This window comes from Sinocyclocheilus grahami, unplaced genomic scaffold (assembly GCF_001515645.1).
Source record: "Sinocyclocheilus grahami isolate Dianchi unplaced genomic scaffold, SAMN03320097.WGS_v1.1 scaffold145.1, whole genome shotgun sequence".
NCBI lineage: Eukaryota > Metazoa > Chordata > Actinopteri > Cypriniformes > Cyprinidae > Sinocyclocheilus > Sinocyclocheilus grahami.
The window spans coordinates 1,145,793-1,170,622 of NW_015505324.1; the positions used below are offsets into that span (position 1 = coordinate 1,145,793).

The 24,830-nt window shown below is 36.9% G+C and overlaps 3 protein-coding genes across 3 annotated transcripts in view; 1 reads left to right on the plus strand and 2 right to left on the minus strand.

Moving 5' to 3' along the window:
• Window positions 1–8,954, minus strand: part of LOC107591711 (helicase POLQ-like) — a 10,521-nt gene extending 1,567 nt beyond the window's left edge. The window contains 18 exon segments of the mRNA XM_016280945.1: window positions 2,557–2,691; window positions 2,815–2,928; window positions 3,043–3,216; window positions 3,562–3,660; window positions 4,064–4,221; window positions 4,444–4,654; window positions 4,742–4,846; window positions 4,916–5,057; window positions 5,365–5,604; window positions 5,960–6,105; window positions 6,227–6,325; window positions 6,403–6,500; window positions 6,592–6,664; window positions 7,232–7,432; window positions 7,555–7,733; window positions 7,836–8,078; window positions 8,081–8,414; window positions 8,494–8,954. Of these exon segments, the coding sequence (XP_016136431.1) occupies window positions 2,557–2,691; window positions 2,815–2,928; window positions 3,043–3,216; window positions 3,562–3,660; window positions 4,064–4,221; window positions 4,444–4,654; window positions 4,742–4,846; window positions 4,916–5,057; window positions 5,365–5,604; window positions 5,960–6,105; window positions 6,227–6,325; window positions 6,403–6,500; window positions 6,592–6,664; window positions 7,232–7,432; window positions 7,555–7,733; window positions 7,836–8,078; window positions 8,081–8,414; window positions 8,494–8,685 (2,943 nt within the window). The 5' untranslated portion in view covers window positions 8,686–8,954.
• Window positions 8,955–10,010: 1,056 nt separating this feature from the next.
• abraxas1 (abraxas 1, BRCA1 A complex subunit) lies at window positions 10,011–14,434 on the minus strand. The gene is made up of 9 exons (XM_016280988.1): window positions 14,225–14,434; window positions 14,002–14,092; window positions 13,814–13,850; window positions 13,390–13,456; window positions 13,082–13,278; window positions 12,855–12,974; window positions 11,733–11,817; window positions 11,518–11,632; window positions 10,011–10,495 (listed from the first exon to the last, which is right to left on the minus strand). The coding sequence occupies exons 1-9, from the start codon at window positions 14,309–14,311 to the stop codon at window positions 10,119–10,121; spliced, it is 1,176 nt and encodes a 391-aa protein (XP_016136474.1). The 5' UTR covers window positions 14,312–14,434; the 3' UTR covers window positions 10,011–10,118.
• A 410-nt stretch (window positions 14,435–14,844) lies between these two features.
• gpat3 (glycerol-3-phosphate acyltransferase 3) lies at window positions 14,845–24,166 on the plus strand. The gene is made up of 13 exons (XM_016280989.1): window positions 14,845–14,982; window positions 15,853–16,050; window positions 16,383–16,449; window positions 17,062–17,356; window positions 17,731–17,805; window positions 19,715–19,804; window positions 20,326–20,419; window positions 20,507–20,622; window positions 20,708–20,763; window positions 21,329–21,414; window positions 21,505–21,633; window positions 22,781–22,860; window positions 23,509–24,166. The coding sequence occupies exons 2-13, from the start codon at window positions 15,907–15,909 to the stop codon at window positions 23,624–23,626; spliced, it is 1,350 nt and encodes a 449-aa protein (XP_016136475.1). The 5' UTR covers window positions 14,845–14,982; window positions 15,853–15,906; the 3' UTR covers window positions 23,627–24,166.
• Window positions 24,167–24,830: the final 664 nt, after the last annotated feature.

Consider the following 24,830-nt stretch of genomic DNA (forward strand, 5'->3'; position numbering starts at 1 on the left):
AGAAACCTGGGCTTCCATACCACCTCAGCAGTGCCACAAACTGATCACCTCCATGCCACGCCGAATTGAGGCAGTAATTAAAGCAACAGGAGCCCCTACTAAGTATTGAGTACATGTACAGTAAATGAACATACTTTCCAGAAGGCCAACAATTCACAAAAAATTTTTTTTTTATTGGTCTTATGAAGTATTCTAATTTGTTGAGATAGTGAATTGGTGGGTTCTTGTTAAATGTGAGCCAAAATCCTCACAATTAAAAGAAGCAAAGACTTAAACTACTTCAGTCTGTGTGCATTGAATTGATTTAATACACAAGTTTCACAATTTGAGTTGAATTACTGAAATAAATGAACTTTTCCATGACATTCTAATTTATTGAGATGCACCTGTACATCTTAAAAGGATAGTTCACCCATAAATGAAAATTCTCACACCCTCATGCTATTCCAAACCTGTATGACTTACTTTCTGACGTGGAACGAATAATTTCCTGGTAAGTCTTTTCTCTTTTGCATGCATTGACAATAAATAGTGACCAAAAAGGATTCAGAATCACCAAAATTGTCATAAAAGTAGACTTCACACATTCTGAGGAAGGCTGAAGACCAAAATGCATCAGTGTGCAGTGTTTTAGTCATTTTAAATAGTTCTATTGTGATGGCCATAATGGGACTATAAGTTTTTTTTTTTTTTTTTACTTTTTTGGACCAGAAGAAGTGCCTTGGATTCCTTTCTATAATAAAAGTAGCCTTCTTGAGCCATATGATAGTGATCATGTGAGGAAATAACTTTATGATGCTTTTATGATGATTTGATCTTTTTGAGGGCCAGCATCAACATTTGATGTTAAAGGAACACTCCACTATTTTTGAAAATAGACTAATTTTCCAACTCCCCTAGAGTTAAACAGTTGAGTTTTACCGTTTTCGAATCCATTCAGCCGATCTCCGGGTCTGGCGGTAGCACTTTTAGCTGTAGCTTAGCATAGATCATTGAATCTGATTAGACCGTTAGCATCTCGCTCAAAAATAACCAAAGAGTTTTAATCAAGGCGTAATAATCAAGGAACTTTGCTGCCGTACCATGGGTGCAGCAGGCGCAATGATATTACGCAGCGCCTGAAAATAGGCTAACTTCCGCCCACCATAACCAACGTGACCACCTGCTTGCACAGGGAGTTACCTAGCTGGGGACTATTTTCAGGCGCTGCGTAATACCATTGCGCCTGCTGCACCCATGGTATGGCAGCAAAGTTCCTTGATTATTACGCAGGAATGAGAATAGAGTTCCTATCCATATCGGCCTAGAAAATCGCAACTTTTCATTTTCCGTCGGTCTTAGTACACGATGTAACTACAGAAGAGTCAAATTTTAATTATGAAAGTCATGCAGGTTTGGCTTGAGGGTGAATAAATTATGACAATTTTTATTTTGGATGAACTTAAAGCTGCAGTCCGTAAATCTTGCCTCTTTGTCGCCATCTCTGTTTGAAAACCTGCAATTGCAGCTGTGCAATTGCAATTGCGAATTATCTTCCTTGTGTGGGTTGTGCTCCGGCGTGTATCCAGCGTGGATGAATCTAATGTTTTGAGGTGAATGTGTGGCTGTCAGTCACCGCACCAGGGTGGGTATTTACTGGACTTCGCAATCACAGATTCTAGCCTACGTCTTGGAATATATGACCAAAATAAGAATTTTCACCATATATTGTCATCTGAACAAGTAAGTAACAAGTCTGCCACGTTTGTTCTGACCAACTGAGGAAAAAAGCATTACAATCACGCTACTAATGGTGATTAAGTGTAACAATCGGTTAGCTCATATCACATCAAACCGTGCAAATTATTGTTATTGTTCAACTTTATTCTCAAATTCTTAATGTTAACAACATCAGCATTGCATGACCATGTGTATAGCGTGTATCAGCGTGTGATTTCAGTTTCTGTACAGTCTAATCTCTAATTGTCATACCATTCGAATTTCATATTAAGAAATTATTTTAACCCAAAAAGCAAATTATTCTCCCTTTGAACTGGTTTCCTTTAAAATACAGATCTTGTGTAATTCCAGGCTATCTGTAATCAGATGCACATTTGCAACTGGAATATAATTTAATTTCATTCACATCCTTTCATTAATCCTTTCTGGATTACAATCCGCCATCAAAATTATAAAATGAATTATTCTAGCTGCTGTGAGATAAGGCTATAAACGATCCACCACCTGCAGGATCCTCACATGCAATAATCTATTAGCCGGGACAACTTCTTTATGTTTACAGACGTGACGTAATGACGCAGTGCCATGCTTGAATTTCCTTGCAGTGCCATGCGCGAAAACCAACCCGTACCACTCAAATTAGAAAACATTATTATAAGTTAACCGTTGTGAATTGGGCTAAAGTAAGGCGATAGTTTTGAACACTGGCTGGTCATGTACTTGCTCAAATTTTGATTTCAGATAATTTTTAACCAAAAAAAGTTACGGACTGCAGCTTTAAAAAGAAAAGCTATGCTGAAAATATAATGTTGCTCTATAGTGCAATATTGTACTTACTTTTGCCGATGCAATAATTTGATTTGCTTGTCTTTTGAAGAGGTTTTCAATAGTTTGGACCAGAATTTGTGGATCTCCGTTGGCAAGATGTGCCAGAGTCTTGTAACCAGCGTTATACAGCTGCTTAGCACGATGCTGAATTAAAAGAGAATGAAAGAAGAAAAAATAAAATCAAACAAATTGAGCTCTCCAGCAAATGTTCTGGTCATAGTTATTTTAGAGAGACTGGCAGTCAAGATGAGCAGCAAGAACACACACCTCCATGACTCCAGCCACCTCCATGAGTGGAATGAGCTCGGCCTGCACACAGTAAGTCAATCTACGGGTCAGCTCTGAGAGAAGAGCCTTATAGGCCCAAAACTCCTCTAGCTCCTGAAATGGACAGACAAATCTTATAGTATTCCTATCTATTTATGAATGTAAGATAGGAACAGATGTAGATATGTCATCTGATATGTCTTAAATTATGCCTGGATATGTCCTAACCTCAGTGAAGTGCAGCACGGCAGAGCCAAATGCGGAAGCTGAGCTGAGAAGAGTCTGTACGAAGCCTCTGGTCAGCTGGAATCTATCGGATACATTCCACAGGTTTGTCTCCTTCAGTAGGGAGTACAGCACCAAAGCCAGATACAACCTATTCACTACCACAATGTCCACAGACTGAGACATGGGTAAGAGAAAACAGGAAAAAAAAACTATCATTGTGAAATCTAATTCTGATGAGGTTTCACTTCAAGTCACAGTAAACCTTTATTTTTCACCTCAGGAACTTAATAATGGTTAAATGGTAATGCTGTAGATTTAGCATTAACACTCTGTAATCCTTTAAGAGGATAAGGATATTAGTGGGACTATATTCGAGACCATTTAATTTTTTTTTTACAGCATTCTTGCTAAAAAAAAATTTCAGCAGTTTTAGGCTTATTATACCTACCTAAACAAACAAAAAGTTGTGAATTACTAGTATAGTATTCTGCAATATGAAAGAAATGCTGTTCTGCCAACCTTCCTCACGCTCTGTCCCGCTGCCATTCTAGCCACAAAACTTTCAGGCACTCCGACTGCAGTGGCCATCTTCTGCTCAGCAGCTGACAAATTTGTAAACTGGTACAATGAAACATTTGAGGTATGAATACATGGCTGAGACTAAAGTAGAGGATATCACTGGCATTAATAAAAAAAAATTACATACAAACACTGTTGCCTTAAAATACAGCCTTAAAAGTGGTTTAGTTAGTAATATACACTACTGTTCAAAGTTTGGGGTCATTAAGATTTTTTCTTAAGAAATTAAAACTTTTATTCAGCAAGGATGCATTGAATTGATGACAGTGGCAGTAAAGACATTTATAATGTAAACATTTTTTAAACTTTCTATTCATCAAAGAACCAGCCTTGGTGAACATAAGAGGATTCTTTCAAAAACATTTTAAAAATCTTACCAAGCCCGAACTTTGGAACGGTAGTGTATCACTAAAATAGGTTTAACCTGATGAAAGCATCCCACCTGCCTGAAGTAGATCATCCAATCTGTCTTGTATTGATGCACCATATCATATGGAGTGACCAGATAAACTAAGTGAAGAAAACTATTGAGGAGTAAACCCTCCAGCCCTTTTGATAAGTCTCGGTAAAGCAGATCACAGCAGCTTAGGTCTACTGAACCTAAAACAACAAGTACCAATTTAAATGGAAACATTACAAAAAGGAGGCTCTGAAAAACCAATGATAATAAAAAGATAGGCTAGAAATGTTTCTCTTTGCTAATGTATCATTTTTAAACTGGGTCATATTGCCACCATGTGGTAAATGAGTAAATATAGCGAATCATTTCTTACTCATCGAAACATTACATTATTCAAATCCTCATGCCATGTTTGGTTTTACCTTTGAATGTTGCTCTCCCAAGCCTGGTGATTTGGAGAATGGTTTGACTGTTTACATCAGCAGAGACCTCGATGAGGCTCTTCTGCTTCAGTGTCTCTATGGACTCGACTGTAAGATCCCACAAACTCTTCTCTGGACTGACCTGAGCCTCCTGCACACTAAGCAGTGTGCCTTTCATGAAATCCCTCACTTGTTCTACAGTTGTAGTTATCTAAAATCAAATGAAACACATTAGTGTTTGTACTTCTAGACGAGACATAATTTTTTTTGTATCATTGCATCACAACATTTCACATACTTTTAGCCCGATGAGTGACAGGACGAGACTGAGGAGGCCCCTCCCTCCATCGTGCAGCAGGTTACTGTAACACTTCTCCATTGGTGCAGACAGTAGCTTTTTGGCCTGGGGAGTAAACAGTTGCATAATATGATATGATATATGATATGATATTTAAAAATCTGTGTTCTTTACCATGTTTATATCTTTGTCCTGCAGGATCAGGATACTCTCACCCATGGCATCAATACCTGCTCGTCCTGCTCTGCCCACCATCTGTTTGTACTGACTTCTCTTTAAAAACTCTGCAGCTACATATGGGGACCGCAGAATCACCCTGAGAAGTACCACATGCACATGATTAAGAAACCCCTTTCAATACTTAAACAGATTTGATTTGACCACTTGTGCTTTCAGATGTATAGGCCTAGACCAGGGGTAGGCAAGTTCGGTCCTAGAGAGCCGCAGTCCTGCAGAGTCCAGCTCCAGTTGGAGCTGAACTCTGCAGGACTGCTGCCTATAGCCTTAGTAATCCTGAAGACGTTGATTGGCTTGTTCAGGTGTATTTGATTAGGGCTGGAGCTGAACTCTGCAGGACTGCGGCTCTCTAGGACCGAACTTGCCTACCCCTGGCCTAGACAAACCTGCGTGCGGGAAGGTTGATGCCAGCAGCGAGAGTTGAGGTGCAGGTGAGGAGGCAGAGCACCCCTGAGGAATAGGCCTCTTCCACCAACTTTCTCTCATCACTGGTCAGGCCACTGTGGTGGTAGGCCAGGCCAAAGGGCACAGTCTTCTGTAGCACAGGACACAAGGATCCATTCCCACTGTTCTTCAGTTCACCCAGAAGAGTGGCTTTCTCTGCCTCCTTGTGTTTCAGAAACTCCCTGGAAAAAAAGGAGAGGTTTAATTTCAAATGTCAATGAAACAAAAAAAATGTAAAAGCACTTTAAAGGGATAGTCCACCCAAAAATGAAAATTCTGAAAAGATGGTATTTTGAAGAATGGTAATCAAACTGTTTCAGGTGCCACTGAATTCCACAGTATTTTTTTGTCCATACTATGGAAGTCAATAAGACCCAAAACCATTAGGTTACCAACATTCTTCAAAATATCTTCTTTTGTGTTCTGCAGAAGAAATAAAGTCATACAGGTTTGGAATGACATAAGGGTCAATAAATGATAACAGTATTTTCATTTTTGGGTGGACTACACCTTTAAGGACTCTAAAGGTCTACTCACTTATTTAAATACTTGCAGATCATTCCAGCTAGATTCTCACAGTTCTTCTTGGTGGCACAGAAAATGAGGCAGGACTGGTGAGGGATGACTTCAGTAGCCAGAGCTATGATGCGGTCAGGGTCCATTTTCTGCATTCCACTGGAGTACTGAAAAAGTCCATCGCACAAAGGTTCAATAAGCTCAGTAGATTGATATCTTATTGAGTTAAAAAAAAAAAAAAAAAAAGCTTAGCACTGGGGGGCTTTGGCCATGAGAGATTATCAATACCTTAAAATCCAGGAGTCGTGAGAAACTGAAGCATGTCTCTTCCCTTGGGTCAACTTCGTATATGCTGTCCTTTATTTTTACATACTCTTTCAGCTCAACCTACAGAATCACCAGTTATTTATTTGAATTGAGCTGATCAAATTTAAAGCCTTATTAAATCATAGTCACAGTCTTACAGGTCTGAAGTCGTTGGTGTAGTTTTCAGCTTTCATGAAGGTCTGAAGATCTCCCACGTTGCCTAATGTTGCACTCATACCAATAATTTGGGTGGATTCTGTGGAGAAATAACAATGGAGTTAACAGAATCTGTAATGAGTGACCATCACACAAATAGAGTACTGCATGTGTGATTTTCGGGTACTCACTGCTCATGTACAGAATCTTTGACAACGTCATTTCAAGAATTGCCCCCCTGCTCCCATCACCAAGCATATGGAGCTGAAAAAAAGACATTCATTTGAAAAGCTTATATACACTACTGTTCAAAAGTTTGGGATCGGTAAGATTTTTTAAATTAATTGTTTTATTCAGCAAGGATGCATTAGATTGATCACAAATGGCATTTAAGACAAAAATGTATTTCAAATAAAATGCTGCTGAAATCAAAAATTTTAAGCAGCACAACTGTTTTCAATATTTACAATAAGAAGAAATGTTTCTTGAGCACCAAATCAGTATATTAGAATGATTTCTGATGGATCATGCGATACTGAAGACTGGAGCAATGGCTGCTGAAAATTCAGCTTTACCATCTCAGAGATAAATTACATTTTTAAATAAATTATTAGAACTATTTTAAATTGTAATAATATTTTACAATATTACTGTATGTATGAAAAATAAATGTCAAATAAATGCAGCCCTGGTGAGCACAAGAGACTTCTTTCAAATAAATCCTACCGAACCCAAACTTTTCAGTACTAGTGTATCAAAACAAAACCGAAACAAATAATAAAAACATATACTTTATTAATAATAATAATAATAATAGTTTGTGATACATACCTCACCCACAACAACCAGGCCAATATTGTCTAGATGGTCATTCTCGATCAGTGAATTGACAAGACTGTGTCCCTTCTCAATAGTTGTAATGTACAGAGAGTTTTTATTTCTTCTTTTGACTGGAGGAAACCTCCCTTTACTGCCAGCATACTCCTCGACCATGAAGTCCAACTCAATTCCAAAGCTAGACAACCCTCGAACCTAAAGGCAAATCAATGCATATAAGTGGATTAACAATACAGTAATAATTATCCAAAACTGCTTGATGTACACTTGATTGCCCCACTGTTTAGATAATACATAAAACATACATAAACACATACCTTTTCCTGAACCAAGGATATGTATGGCAAAATAAGCAGTGCATCTTTCTTGCTACACAAGAGCTCTTTAAATATGAGAATCTCTGCCACTAGAGTCTTTCCTCCACTTGTTGGTAAAGAATAAATTAGATTTCTCCTTTGTTGCACCGAATCCAGGCTCAAACACGTCTTCTGCCATTCTAAAACCAAAAGAGAATGGAAAATAACAAGAGGATTAAAACACTGATTTACCAGATGCCGATAAGGACAAAACTGGAATGGAAAGGATGTGAAATACTTACCATACAAGTCCTGGATTCCCTTTAATATCAAAATAAGGTCTTTAACTTTGGATGGGAGACCAAAAAAAGGGCCCAGGTCCTGCTCAGCTGATATGGACTCCATGGCCTGCATGGCAAAACTAATTTCTTCAGTCATCACAGCTTCCTTTTGTTGTACTGTCTTGGAGACAGTACTGGATGTTGCTGCATTGTCTATCAGTACTTTCTTAAGATGATCTTTCATGCTTCTTCTGCCTTTGGGGGTGGCTTGTTGACATTGAGATCTGCATGATTGACAGCTGGCCTGGGATTCATCAAATCAGGGGTAGAGGTGTTATGTGCACTCCTGGAAGGGCTTTTGTGTGGGGTCGTGACAGCTTTTTGAAATTCAAGCGGAGAGCTTGGCAAAGCTCTGGGCGGTGAATCTCTGAAATCCTCTGCTAAGATTGAGTCTGAAAGATCATCCTCACAGGCATTCGGAGTCTGCTGGTCGTGACACTGCCTCATTTGGAGTTCCACATCTTCAAGCTTAGCTAGAAAGGAGCTGTCACCCACAATGCTGTCATAACCCTCAAATAAGTCCTCATTGTCACTGCAGCACTGCATAAGAAAAGAAACACCATTGGCATGCTTGAAATCAATGTACATCTTTCACTGAACGTAAGAATGGGCTGATTACCAGCTCTGTGCCTTTATTCTCACTCATGTTTTGAGTATAAGTGTGTCCTTCAATAGTAGAGCATGTTTCTGATGTGAAACTGGACCGCTTCTTGGCTGGAGTGATGTGACTTCTCATGCCATCCCTTGATCTCTTTCTTGAGGAAGAGTTGCGCTTTACCACAATCTCGTGCATGTGGTTGTCAGTATACATTACTACTGTAAAGCTACTGGACACTGGTTTTACAACATTGCGTGACGTATTGTAGGGTCAGTAATTGACACCACAACAAAGAGTCGAAGCTGTTTATTCACCCATTGTCAAGTCTGTATGACGGTTAAGTACCCGGCCTTAGTCACAAGATCAAAACAATAACAAAACGACTAAATATCTATTATTACACAAAATAATAGTGAGCGGCGACACACTAACCAATGTTTACCAAAAGCGAGGACTTTCGAAAAGACGAGTGATGGAGATGACCAATGGGAGTTCGCCTTTGGACCACGTGACTGTTAAAGCGTCAAGACGAGAGAAAGCAGAACAAAAGTCCCTCCAGTCCTTCACAGAAACAGACTTGAATAAACTCTTCCGAAAATGAAAAAAAAAAACTATAACACTTCATAAGCTTCTTATATAAATGTCATATTTTCTTTTATTTTACATTGATTCTTTATTAATGAAACGCATTTTCACAAGACATAAAAGCTGATTGCAATGTTGTCAAGAATGCAAAATGATCCATGCACTTGCAAAAGCTATACAACTACAAAATATTTTCAGACAATTGTTCTATTATTTTATTATATTTTATTTTTATTATTTACCATTGGTTCTTTATCAGTGAAACTTTCTGTCAATTAGGCCCAAAGTTAACTAAAGTTTTTCGAATGTATTTAAATATTCTCTTTCCAAAAAAGAGGGGGTCTTTCAAGAATCCAGAATGATCCATACACTTATATAATACTATATATATATATATATATATATATATATATTCTTGCTCACAGGCTTGTGTGGTCGAAAGCAGAAAGAAGTATCAAAGGCAATAAAGAAAGCTCGTTCAATGGGTAAAGAATTTATGGCTTTAATTAGTTTTTATTTTTATGAATGAAATGTGTTTTCAGTACAATATCCATAGATATACAGTAAAACCAGGATATTTGACTAACAAAGGTCTTTGTAATGTCTACAGGTTTTATGTCAGTCACTCTGAAGGATCCACAGTTTATTAAAGACCCTGATATTTGTGGTATCAAACATTTTGAATAGGTTCTGTATGAAGACTGACACTGCAGACCAGCCTTTTGTTTCTGTAAATCTGCATTGTAAAATATATAAAATGGTGAAAAATAAAGTGGAACATAATTATAACCTGATGAACCTGAAATCCATGGAGTATATTATACTACCATAATGAAAAAATGAATACAATTCAATTAAATAAAAATGCCACATATGTGAATTCAGTATTTAATTTAAGGAATTTATAAACATTTACAAATAAAGTAAAAAAAAAAGATATTAAACAATTAACAAAATAGCGCAATTTTAGATGAGCACGCATATTAAGATAAAGGCAACCTCCAGGTATTCCAGTCTTGGTTAGACTGCTGTACCAATAAAACCAGGCTCAGTTGCATTCTTTAAAAGATAGGAGAGTTACTTCTGCTCTGTCCGTTCATCTCAACCTCTGTATCTGACCCGCTCTCGGAGGCCAACTCGCTGGTATTATTAGTTTTCCTCTTTCTTTTAAGTCTCTGAGGATAACTAGCGACGAGGCATTTTTTCCTGAGTCGGGGGGCTGTGTCCTTCCTCTTGGTGTGTTGATTCTCCAGAATCAGAGGCAGCTTGGTGGGAATATCAATGTTATGGTCGGTATTACAGCACAGTTCTAATACAGGGAAGCCCTGAACAGTGAGGGTTTGTGTCTGTAATGAAGGCGCATCGGGGAAGAGCGTTCTGAGAGCTGAGCACAGAAGAACATTCTCTTTGGGTTCATCTGGAGAGGCGCGTTTTTGGGCTGAAAGGCAATGTTATTCATAGAGTTACAACTGCAACATTAAACCTCTGTACCCAAGCGCACAGAGACTGAAGCCCTTTTACGTTTTAAATCTGTGACAAGATGCATCAGTTCGTAGCGTGCTAGTTGCAAACAGTTCTATCTTTCAGTGTGTGACTGGCCTTGGAGGAATTAATATAAAGTGTGCTAGAAATATTAAATCTTTAATTTGATTGATTTTATGATGTTTTAACTGTGACAAATAGTTCTGTGGTTTCAGTAAAATATCCACAGACATAAAATCAGGATGTTTGAATAACAAAGATCTTTACCCTATTTATAGGGTTTTCATCAGTCACAGTGTATGAAATACCCTGATATTTGTGGTATCAAACACTGAATAATTGTCTATGTAATATGAAGACTGTCTCTGCAAGCCGTTCTTGTTATTGTAAATCTGTGGCAGTGTCATTTTTGTATCACTGATGTACTATTATAGTTTTGTTAATATTTTGAATTCGCTTTCATTATTACATATTCTGTTTTCATTTTAAATTTAGTATGTTTTAGTAATTTCATATAATTGTCAATTTTATTCTTTTTTTAAATATTTCTATATAGTTATTACTTTGTAGTTTTATTATTATTACAATTATTTTAGCACTTCAGCTTAAATGAAGACAAGAAATGCTGCCTTGACAACTAGCTGAAATTTTATATTTTATTTCAAGTAATGAAACTTTTTTTTGTCTTTAGTTTTGGTTAAAGATAATAAACCTAATTTGCAGTTTGTACAAACCAGTATGAAAAACAAACAATTATAATAATCTGATGAACCAAAAATGTATGTAATATTATACTCTTACAATGAAGAAGAGTAATAAAATGTAGCAATTAAATACAAAAATAGCGTTACAAGTGCTACCTTACAACAATCTGTACCCAAGCGCACACTACAAGACTGAAGCCCTTTTATGTTTTAAATCTGCGCAGACCAGCTTCAGTTCATAGTCATACAGTGCACTAGAGATAATGGACCTTACTTTCATTTTTCTCCAAGTTTCTCTTCCGTTTCCTGATCGCCTCTTTGAGCTGGGTGATGTCTTCTTGAAGCTTCTCTACTGCTCTTTCACTCTTCTCCACTTCCTCACACACTTTCTGTATAACAAAAGATGGATATGAAATTTTCATGTGATTTACAAATATTCAAATCACACTGGATACAATTTCACAACTAATAAGGAACGTAGATACTAACCTGCATTTCTCCTAACAAGGCATCATTCATGTTGCTGATATTTCCGACCTCTTTTAAATCATCCCCCGAGCAGAAGAATTTTGTCCTGACACATAAGAAAAAAAATCAATTTATCACTTTAAAGAAAAAGCTAGATTTGTATATTTTCTGAAGGAAATATGTGCGGCGCTTGCTCATGCATTGCCAGGGTATTGTTATGTGGTTGCTAAGGCTTCCTAAATATGTTTTTGTTTAAAACATTATTAAGGTTTCCTGAATGTGCACTGATGGGTGGTTTTAAGGATAGTTGTCAATGTCATGATCCTCCAGACCTCTTTGATATTTTGACCTCTAGATGTACCTCCTTAATTGTAAGCCAATGGGATGGTTTTATCATCTACCAGGCAAAGAAGATTGCCTTGACAAGCACCACTAAAAAGTCTTGAAAGATATAGTTCATTCAAAAATGAACATTTGCTGAAAACGCACCCATCCAAGATGTAGATGAGTTTGTTTCTTCATCAGAACATATTGAGAAATTTAGCATTACATCATTGCTCACCAATGGATCCTCTGCAGTGAATGGGTGCCGTCAAAATGAGTCCAAACAGCTGATAAAACATCACGATAATCCAAAAGTAATCCACATGACTCCAGTCCATCAATTAATGTCTTGTGAAGCAAAAAAACTGTGCTTCTAAGAAACAAGACATTACTTGATAGACTAGAGTCTAGAGCAGGGCTGTCCAAACTCGGTCCTGGAGGGCCGGTGTCCTTTAGCTCCAACTTGCCTCAACACACCTGACTGGAAGTTTCTATGCCTAGTAAGAGCTTGATTAGCTGGTTAAACTCTGCAGGACACCGGCCCTCCAGGACCGAGTTTGGACAGCCCTGGTCTAGAGTGTGTATTATTGTGATGTTGTTTTTTTATCAGCTGTTTGGACTCCTATTCTGACGGCACCCATCCACTGCAGAAGATCCATTGGTAAGCAAGTAATGTGATGCTAAGTTTCCCCAAATCTGTTCCAATGAAGAAACAAACTCATCTACATGTTCAGCAAATACATCTACATTTTCAGTTAAATTTCATTTCTGGGTTAACTATTCCTTTAACTGCAATTAAAACATATATTCTGAATGCACCTGTGTCGATTAACAGCTTGACTCTCTCCTAAAGATGGACATGTGCCTGACACGCTCCAGTAGTCCTGCTGTTCAAGGTTTCCCAGGTTGCTCACCAAGATGGGGATGTTGATGTACTGGCTGCATGGAGATAATAAAAACATTTAGTTACATTTGTTCTCTAAGCTTCAAAAACATATGCTGAATGTTTGAGTGCCAGAGTTGAGTGCAAAATCTTCAGATCTCACTTGCTGTGCCAAATGAAAGCAGAGAACTCAAGGCGATGGGTGGAGCCTGATGCTGTTGCCTGAGACGGTGTGAGCAGCATAAAAACAAGTTCCTGACTGGACAGAATCTTTCTCATATTCCGATGAATCACTTGTTCCATGAAGGTCATTTGCTGTCTGGAGTTTCTTCGTTGTCTGTACCAACCAATCACATTCTCCTTGACATAAGTAAATGTGTAATAAGAAAAACACAATTTGTTAATGCAAATCACATTTTGGATATATTCAGCAGTAGAAAATGAGCCAATGTTTTAAAAAGTAGGAAATACCTCTTTGTAATCAGACAAAATTTGTCTTATTTTCTCCTCACTCACATCACCAGCATTACTGTAGAAGCTTTCAAGAGGATTGAGGCAATGGTAAATAAAATGTCTATATTTTTAAAACCTCTATATCAGTGGTTTTCAACTGGTGAGTTGTGGTCCAAAAAAATGGGTCACTCTCGGTAAAAATAAATACATACAAATGCTAAATGTGAATAGTAATACACCGTATAAATATATGATCCATATTTTTTCATAAGTCATTTTTTGTGCAATACTTGATTTTCAGTACATACTTGTATGATAAACAATTCTGTACCCTGGGTCACCACTTTATGTCCAAATTTAAAATCCAGGCCATAAAGCAAAAACCAGCTGAGAACCACTGCTTTATATAAAAAGCAGAAAAAATACTGAACAATTGACTTACCTATGGAGATTATGACAAGGGATGTGTTTCTGAATATCTGAAAAAGAGAAAACATCATGTCACTACTGTTTTGTTGTTATGGCATATTTGTTGTCATTGATCATATGCTATATAGTCCTTCTCGGCACACTTTAGGTTTTGGATTTGGACTATTACATGAAAATATGAAATAATTCGAGTCAACTTACTAATAGTGTGCTCAAACTGTATGTGATCAATTTGTGAGTCTGTGATCCTACAGTTCTCCTCTCCCACACTTTCTCCAAGAATAAGACCTTCCTTTTAACATAGAGCAGATGTAAACAGAAGTTATGGGACTGAGGAAGTGCTTAGCATACATATTTGACTTCGTATTTTGCTATTTATTTCACAACCAAGGATCAGGTCACATTGGGATCTTTTGTCACTTACCACATCCGCATCACTGTTCAAATGATGAAACATCAGTGAACTCAACACGAAACCCGATATACGGACGGTTGTGTTGAATTCCTCCATGCTTTTGGACTAAATCGTGAGTTAACTATCGCAACGTCATAGTTTTAAGTTGTAGTTTCTATGCTACATGTATAAACTTTCTGCGCTTGTAGGGTTCGTTTACTTACTCGCAGCATAAGAGACGGCAGTTTACAGCTAAAGAGTTGCTCATGCTGCCACCATGTGGTGCGGAGGAATTTACGAGTTCTACATTAGAATCAGCATAGACCGTAGAAATGTTAGTTTTCGGGAAACTACTTGTGGGTTTAAAGCATACTTTTATTTTGAGGAGAATTTAGGACAAACATTGCAAAATTGCATCGCTGGGATTTCATGCTTGCAAAATTTCTTCACTGTCATATCAAAGGCTACTTCCCAGTAAGCTAGAAGGCTGATTTATATAACGTTACATATAGATGTGTGTGTGTGTTTCTTTTATGTTTTCCAAATATTTCATGTGTTATAGTTTAACATCGTTTAGCGATACATTTTCATCAGATATAGCGCGTTTATGATAACGATTATCATAAGGTGACACAGGGTGGCGCTAGTGCATCATGTAGAACCATATGTGTCCGAACTTTGTAACCAGTCACACGAAAACTTAAACGACATAGCTTTAGGATTTGAGATATACAGTATATGTAACATCGACTTCAGACGTCTGTAATGAAGAGATGAAAGTTATCGAGGTATTGTGAAGGTGTTACACTGAATCTGAATCTTTGTTAGGTTGTTGTTGTTTTGCTGCTCATGTGATACTCTTGTTATGCTCTTATGGCACAGCGGTTTCTGAGTGATAACGGAAAGGAGACGGACAACTCGAGCCCTAAAAGTTTTCGATAATTATTTTATAGGTAACATTATAGTTCGCTAAAATCATCTAGTAGAATTGTATTTAGATAATATGCATTTCTGATTAGCTTTAAGGAAGAGTGTCTTCTACTTAAAACATTACGGAGACCCTTACATTTACAAATAAGTTAGGCTACTACAGCTAATATCATATAATAAAATACCATAATAATTATTACAGCTATTCACAAATGTCATATAAAATAAATAAAATATCAATTCCAACAGCTGCAGCCACAACTATATCATATCATAAAATACCATAATAATTACTACAGCTATCCACAATGTCATATAAAATATCAATTCCTACAGCTATAGCCACAAATATCATAAAATAAAAATACCAGCAGCTATTCTACCAATAGAATACTAAACTTGTAGATCTATTAGACGTAATTATAATAAAAACAAGAAAATGATATAAAATAAAAAATATTCAGATAAGCTGTTTAATTTCATATTTGTGTTAAGTAAAATCATAATTTAGGCTAACAGATTTTTATTTTAGTGTTTTATACAATGTTTACAGTGTTATTTGTTAAGGTGAACTCCGCAATAAACAGGTCAGATGCTGTAGAGTAATACAGAAACAGGCCACCAACCACATGAAAAAAATTCCCAAGAGGCAGTACTAACACACTGATTACGACATTTTAAACATGCACCACTTCTGTTTTGGCTTTTGCCTTCACCCGCTTGAGCAGATGGCCCGAGCTCCGAGCCCTGTCCCATAGACTGACAGGAAGGACAGCAGAGAGATGGAAGGTGCTTGGGACATTGCATTCCTGCTCTTCCAAGTGTGGCTGTCCATAGTAGTGGGGCTCATCGTGTTACCTGCTATGTTTGGTGTGTCCCTGGGCTTCACAGATATCTACATCAAGGTGCTGGTTAAGACACTGGAGGTAATAGCTCTAAATCATGTCTAATTTTTAAAGAGATATGACCATTCATTTCTTTCCATATCTGATCATATGTAAACTAATTGTAAATGCAAACATAGAAAACGTTTTTTCCTTTACCTAGACCTGACAGAAGTTGATGATGCCAAGACAAACTTGCAAAAGAGGGTCAAAAGGCATGAAACTAAAATTGAATTGTCAGGAGTTTAGTTTCTAGTATTTCATTTAGAAGAGGGACATGTTGCTATTTGATTTGTACATGACAGTTTAAGTGTCTGTATGTAGGAAGCACTGTGTCAATGGTTTCCTGAAAATAAACTTGCATTCTGTGGCAGTGGGCGACTCTCAGGATCCAAAGAGGACAGAAGGAACAGCCAACACTGCCGTTACAGTCAGCCAGTGGTGAGTGAAATGAGCATGTCTGTCAATGCAAAAGTATTTGTAAGTGCAAGACATCATGTGCGTAAAACTCAAGTGTTTGGTTTCAAGATAACGTCATGTGAAGCCACCGCTTCCTCTTTAGAATTACTGATGCTGCATATTAGACAGTAATGAAAAAGTTTGCTTTAATTTGCTGCCTTTGTTTGCTGTTTTATGTTTTCCTTTCTAGCATTTATGCAGTCAATTTATATGATAAAAAAGTTTCCGTTTTAGTTGACACAACTCTTTCCAGTAAGAAAATAATGTTTAAAATGCTGCTGGCCTGCTGCCTGTCAGTCATGGTCAGTCTATTGAACATACTGTAGTTGGTATTGCAGCAAGTGGTGGATTTCATTATTTCAGTTGATCTTATTTATGAACTTTACCCGGCTTCAGACGGGGCATTTTTTGCTTAAATCCGGGGCTCAGGACACAAATGAAATCATGCTTACATTATTATATCCAGACAAAAAAACAAAACAAATCAATTAATATAAATGGAGCCAACTGTGTCAAACAGTGGTGCTCCACAGGCATGGTGTAGTTTTCTCCTTCTCTATCTGGTCTCATTTCAAATTCATAATGTGTTCTCAGGGATCATCGAGAAAGATGATGGCTCTATGGAGGAGGAAATCGGAGAGCTGCGACGATCCCATCCTAAAAATCTGGCGGGGGGAGACTTTACACTGTGTGATGCCTTCTATTTCTGTAAGAAAGGCATTGAGAACATTGTTGAGGATCAGGTGACTCAGCGCTTCACGTCGGAGGAACTGGCTTCTTGGAACCTCCTCACGAGAACCAACAACAACTTTCGTTATATCAGTGTGCGGCTCACCATCATATGGGGCCTGGGAGTTTTTATACGTTACTGTATCTTGTTGCCTCTCAGGTGAGACTAGAGTGATATTTCATTTATCAAGTGACATTAAGTCATCAAGGATGCATTAAATTGATCAAAAGTGACGGTGAACATTTTTACATTGCTTTTTTTACATTACAAATGCTATTCTATTAAACGTATATTCATCTTAAACAACTGAAAATAATGTATCATGGTTTCCACAAAATATTAAGCAGCACAACTATTTCCAACATAATAGAAAACATCTATTTTACATTGTAATAATATTTCAGCATGTTGAATTTTAATTTAAGTTTATTACATATTACAAATCTCATTATTGTGACAGAAATGTGACCTGGATGTCTTTTTTGTGATTCACCTATATATGTATTTAATCATGTTATTGCTCTTTGTCATAGGATCACGTTGGCTGTTATCGGATTGAGTTGGTTGGTGATAGGAACTACTCTTGTTGGATTACTTCCTACCAGCAAGTAATTAATATTGCATGACATAATTAATTAGATCAGGGATGGGCAACTTTGATAGTGACAAGGGCCAGCATTTTTTCTCCTTTATACCAAGGGGCCAGATTACTAATCCACGTCCACACAGATTTTACACCGTCTTACTCAATTCCCTTTTTATTGAAGGAAATTAAAGTATAACTAATGTCATTTGTTTTTAAAGATTTTATTGCAGTTATGCTAATTCAGAAGGAAAACTTGTTGTCAGTGGAGAGAAATATTACCCTGACTAGCCAATGTAAACATTTCAATTGCATTGTCTGTATATTTGCAACAAACAAATATACAGAGGTCCTTTTTTTATCAGTAGCCTACAGAACATTCTCAAAACAACCTAAAAGGACAGTTAAAAAAGGCTTATTTAAAATAAAAAAAAAGTTATTCCAAATGGTACCATAAAATAACCTGGTATCTGCAGGATTTTTAAAATCTAATTTAAGACCTTTAAAGACCTTTTTAAGATCTGCACTTCACATTTCAGCCTTTAAACAATTTTTAAGAAAAGGGATGAGTCAAAAGTATCAATTATTATATTAATTTAAACAACTATTATCAATTAATTATTATATTAAATAACATATAAATATATCTTAGTGTCTTAATTGTTTAGATTTCTATAATGCATTAGCTTTTTGTCGATCCACTGGTTCACATTTAAAAATATGTAGCAAAAATAGCATATGGGCTTATTGAAAAAGCTACATGTATACACACTGCGGGCCCTCTTGCCTTTCATTTATGGACAGATTGAATAAGAAATGTGACCCTGGACCACAAAACCAGTCTTAAACACTCCACTATTTTTGAAAATAGGCTCATTTTCCAACTCCCCTTGAGTTGGATTTGAGTTGAGTTTTACAACAGTTGTAACAGTTGAGTCTTACCGTTTTCGAATCCATTCAGCCGATCTCCGGGTCTGGCGGTAGCACTTTTAGCTGTAGCTTAGCATAGATCGTTGAATCTGATTAGACCGTTAGCATCTCGCTCAAAAATGACCAAAGAGTTTCTATATTTTTCCTATTTAAAATTTGACTCTTCTGTAGTTACATCGTGTACTAAGACCGACGGAAAATGAAAAGTTGTGATTTTCTAGGCCGATATGGCTAGGAACTATACTCTCATTCCAGCGTAATAATCAAGGAACTTTGCTGCCATACCATGGGTGCAGCAGGCGCAATGATATTACACAGCGCCTGAAAATAGGTTAACTTCCATCAACATAACCAACTACACAAACTTAGTGCCGGTCACGTTGGAAGTTACCCAGCTGGGGACTATTTTCAGGCGCTGCATAATATCATACCTAACCTAATAACCCTAATACCTAACCTAACCCTAACCACAAAACCAGTCATAAGGGTCAATTTTTCCAAATTGAGATTTGTACATATTCTGAAAGCTGAATAAATTAGCTTTCCATTGATGTATGGTTTGTTATGATAGGACAATATTTGGCCGAGATACAACTATTTGAAAATCTGGAATCTGAGGGTGCAAAAAAATCTAAATACTGAGAAAATCACCTTTAAAGTTGTCCAAATGAAGTCCTTAGCAATGCATATTACTAATGATAATAAATCTTTGATACATTTACGATAGGAAATTTACAAAATATCTTCATGGAACATGATCTTTACTTAATATCCTAATGATTTTTGGCATAAAAGAAAAATCTATAATTTTGACCCAAACAATGTATTTTTGGCTATTGCTACAAATATACCTGTGCTACTTATGACTGGTTTTGTGGTCCAGGGTCACAAATATGTCAAACCAAATCAACTAAGTTTGTTATATATGGATGGAATGCTGATTTTTGATTTCATATTAAAGTTTGAAGAAGCATTTCCTAACGGGAAGGGTCTGTCTCTTTCAGTGCAAAGAACTGGCTCAGTGATTTGGTTCATATTACATGCTACAGAATATGTGCCAGAGCCCTGTCTGCTACCATCCACTATCATAATAAGTGAGTCAGTGCTTCTTTTTTTATCCCAGTCTTTCCAGGCATACATCAAATGTCATTAATTGTGGGGAAAAAAAATTATTTTATATATATATACTGTATATATAATTATTTTTTTTGTATATATAGATATATTATATATCTGTTTTGGCATTTTGCATATCCTTTGCAGCACTTTACCAATTGTTTTGGGTGCTTGAAGGTAAAACATGCCTAAAAGTTATGTGGGTCTTTGTAAACCACAAATTCCAAACTGTATTTTGCCAACCAAATGAATAAAACAAGCTAAAGAATGACTGAAGTAGATACACGCAATTCAGTGACAAGATGAAGAAGTAAGAAGTGCTAGAAATTATGATGGCTTGCGATGTATTTGCTAAAACTGAGATGGGGACGGGGCCATTATTATGTCTCATTGTCATTCTCGGCCCATGCACACACCTCTTTCTTTTGAACACCCGCTAATATAGTCAAATGTATAAGAACCGCTGTTTCTTATATTTGTCTCATGGGATGTATAACAGAGAGAATCGGCCAAAAAAAGGAGGTATCTGTGTTGCCAACCACACCTCCCCAATTGACATTGTCATTCTGGCGAATGATGGATGTTATGCTATGGTGAGTCTCGCTGACTATATCAGCTGTGTGACATTGTGTGTCTGTAGAAGGTCTCAGGTGTCTTTAACTCAATTTCATTCTCCTCAGGTAGGTCAAGTTCATGGAGGCCTCATGGGGGTCATCCAGAGGTCAATGGTGCGGTCCTGTCCCCATGTGTGGTTTGAGAGATCTGAAATGAAAGATCGCCATGCGGCTGCCAAAAGGTGACAAAGTGTGTGTTGATCAGTCTTGTGGAGTATAACATGTCCTTGCTTAGGACATAAAGCCTCAATTTAGCTTTTTCCACAGGTTGAAAGACCATATTGATGATAAAACTAAGCTGCCAATCCTGATCTTCCCAGAGGGTAAAAGTTATATTCATGTGATTGTGTCCTTATGCAAGTCTCTAGTAATGCGATAATTATGCCGTATCAATCTACTGTAAAATAAAGTATAAATATGGAAGCTTGTTTCTGTTTTTTCTCACAATATAAACTCAGAAAATGCAAGATATAAACTTGCAGTTATGAGAAAAAAAATACCTTTTTGATTCTCTATTCCATGGCAGAAAAAAAACTGAACAAAAAAAATACAGAATTGTGAGATGAAAATAAAACAGGATTGTGAGATGTAAACTCAGAATTCCATGAAAAATGTCAGAATTGCAAGATTTAAACTCATAATTGCAAGTTTATAACTTGCGATTCTGAGGGAAAAAGTCAGAATTATGAGCTGTAAACTTCCATAAAATGATGTAAAATTCAGAGAAAATTACATTTGATTTATTCTGTGGTGGAAACAAGCTTTCATATATAAGTATAAATCATAATAGACATATTTAATTTATATACATATTACACATATTTATTTGAATAAATCTCTGTCATTTGTTATGCTATTCCCTATGGTCTGTCTTTGTGTTCATTGTAGGAACTTGCATTAATAATACGTCAGTCATGATGTTCAAGAAGGGAAGCTTTGAAATCGGTGGAACTATATACCCAGTAGCAATCAAGGTATGGAGTACCAACAACCCAGTGTTTTCCTACAGCAGTATTACGGTTACCCTCTGAAATGAAAACACCTCATTTACTTCTCTCTTGCAGTATGACCCTCAGTTTGGAGATGCCTTCTGGAACAGTGCCAAGTACAACATGGTGAGCTATATCCTCAGAATGATGACAAGCTGGGCCATTGTGTGTAACGTGTGGTACCTCCCACCTATGACTCGACAGGTAAGCAGGAATATCCATCTATTTATCCATTCTCCAAAACTGCTTGTCCTGTTTAAAGTCACAGGGAAGCTGGAGCTTAAGCAGAAACATAAATTAGGGTAATTTTTGATATTCGAGGAAAACAGTAAAAAATACACACACACACACACACATATATGTGTGTTTTATACATGGGAACACCTTCAATTCTGTTAAAAAGCATCCCAGAATTAGGCCTGTCACAATAATCAATATATCGACTTATCGCGCAATATATGTACATGACCTCAATAATTTTTGGTGATGCAATATATTGCCCATTATATTTACTTAAATTAATGTCACCATGTTTTGTACATTCCACTTGCACCTGTGTCTTTTGCAGCTTCTCATGCATAATGTGGTGTAGTCATGAGGTGCTATTTCAAATTTAAAAAATGCTTCTACAAACAAAGTTTCATCTGCATATATGATCTTGTTTAGGGATCTGTGCCTTTGTGCATATGGACAACTGACTGCTGAGTAGTGATTGTGTTTTTCAGCAATACAGTGCACCCTTAATTTACAGAGAAAAGAAGGTCCGGGAAAAATCTGTAGATGGAAAAATCTCTATACAAGTTCTTTGTGCATTTTTCTATTTTTCTACATGTTACTTTGCACTTTTTGTTAGAAAATGTTTATTTACTATTTGTTCAGGTTTTTTAAGGAATCTGATATTTTGATACTTAATTTACATAATCTAAATGTTCTTAAAAATTAAAAGTTTGTTGTCATTTGGAAGGGTGTAGGCCTTCTTGCATTATTATGCTGTTACATTACGATTATATATTCAGTGGCATAAAATGGTCTTAAAATGACAATAATATCGCTTATCGCAATTATTTCTGGGGCAATATATCGCACAACAAAAAGTTGTTATCGTGACAGGCCTACCCAGAATGCAACAGTGCATGCAGAGTTGTGGTATAAGCATAGAGTTACTTCTAACTACTTAGAAATTTCAATGTAATATAGGTGTGATTTTTTTAACACTTTTTCCCTACTTCCATTTGTGTTACTACTTAGTTTTACTGACTTTGTTGAGAAATGTAGGTGTTTCTAAACTTTTGACTGGTAGAGCCTTCCCGTCTTTTTATTGTATCTGTATATCTGAATATGTGTTTTGTAGGATGGAGAGGATGCTGTTCACTTTGCTAACAGAGTGAAATCAGCCATAGCACAGCAGGGAGGTCTGGTGGATTTGTCCTGGTAAGTATGCAAACAATCCTACACAACATATAACAACCAAATGTTAGTATAAAAAAAAACCTGATTTTATTTTTTTTATATTTACCATAAATATTACAAACATACAGTGGGTACGGAAAGTATTCAGACCCCCTTAAATTTTTCACTCTTTGTTATATTGCAGCCATTTGCTAAAATCATTTAAGTTATTTTTTTTCCTCATTAATGTACACACAGCACCCCATATTGACAGAAAAACACAGAATTGTTGACAATTTTGCAGATTTATTAAAAAAGAAAAACTGAAATATCACATGGTCCTAAGTATTCAGACCCTTTGCTGTGACACTCAAATATTTAACTCAGGTGCTGTCCATTTCTTCTGAGCATCCTTGAGATGGTTCTACACCTTAATTTGAGTCCAGCTGTGTTTGATTATACTGACTGGACTTGATTAGGAAAGCCACACACCTATCTATATAAGACCTTACAGCTCACAGTGCATGTCAGAGCAAATGAGAATCATGAGATCAAAGGAACTGCCTGAAGAGCTCAGAGATGCATGACTAAAATGATGGCCAATATAATCTTGGCAGGACCAAATATTGGCCGTGCTAATATGAGTCTTTCACAAATTCTTTATATTCACAAAGTATAATTGTGTTGCAGGGATGGAGGACTGAAGAGGGAAAAGGTGAAAGAATCATTTAAGGAGGAGCAGCAGAAGATGTACAGCAGTATGATCGTAGGCTTAGACTGTCATGAAGCCTCTGAAGGTCCCGTGTAAATTTCATCTCACAGTATTTATGAACTTGATCTGAAAGTATGAAACACTTCTAGCTCAGCCACCAGACACAATCATTCAGCATCCATCGGCACAGTGCAATGCTGCACCTTTTGATTCAGCTATATTTTTTTTAACTGGAAAATGTTATCTTGAGATCTGAACTTGTAATTCTTTGGGCGTGTTTTTAAATGTGTACATAAATCTTTAAAATAGTGATGATATATTGTTACATGACTTAGTGAAACACTTTGTTTTTTCCCCCACTTTGTTCTCAATCGTTGTTGGGAGTTAGTATGCCTAGTTTCCTTTACAATACACTGTATAGATTTGCATGTTAAAATATTCACTTCATCTTCATATTGTATTCCTGTTACATGATTTCTTAAAGATCCTAAAGCTGCACACACTTTTCTCAGATCCCAGTGAGCTGTTCTTGTGTGGACACTAGAGGTCACTCTTACCGAACAAAAAACAATTCGAGCCATATCAGACAGCTCACTATCATGATTGCCTTTACTAATAAAATAATGAAATTAAATATTCATCTCTCAAAAAATCTGTCATTTTATTTAACATGATATTTAGCAGTCCTATAATAAAATCACTCCTATTCTCAAAGTACACAGCGTGAGCAAAACCAGTGTAGAATGTAAATATACAACAATTACATTAAGCCTTTTCAGCCCTCTGTGAAAAGGCAAATCTGTCTCCCTTGTGTCAATTAGTGATGGGTGATGCACAAAGCACCATTGAGCTCTTGATTGTAGGAGCACCAGCTCATTTTACTTAGAGCTCCACTGAAACGCCTGCCATTATAAAGTCATTAGGCGCTAAGATTTCGCTGCAGAAAGTGGACAGAAAGTTTCCCAGCACAGGAAAAGGAGAGGGTGAAGTCACGGTAAATTCAAAGAGGGGACAGTGAGCAATATGTGCTTGCTGCGATGGCAGTTTAATAAAGAAAGCATAGAGTGTGAAATAGAACATAGTTATTCTCTGGCACAGAGGGCTGGAGCAGGCTTAGCTTTCTCTCTTTCTCTCCGTCTCATCCCCAGACGATCCTCCAGCCCCCGTGAAAGGCAGCAGCGGGCTTTAATAACAGTCCTGCAACTTAAATTGCTTGAACAGAAATGTTTGTTCTCCCCTAACAGGATTGTAAATTATTAATCGAATCTCAAGCCGATTTTATAACCTGATTGTTGAGGTG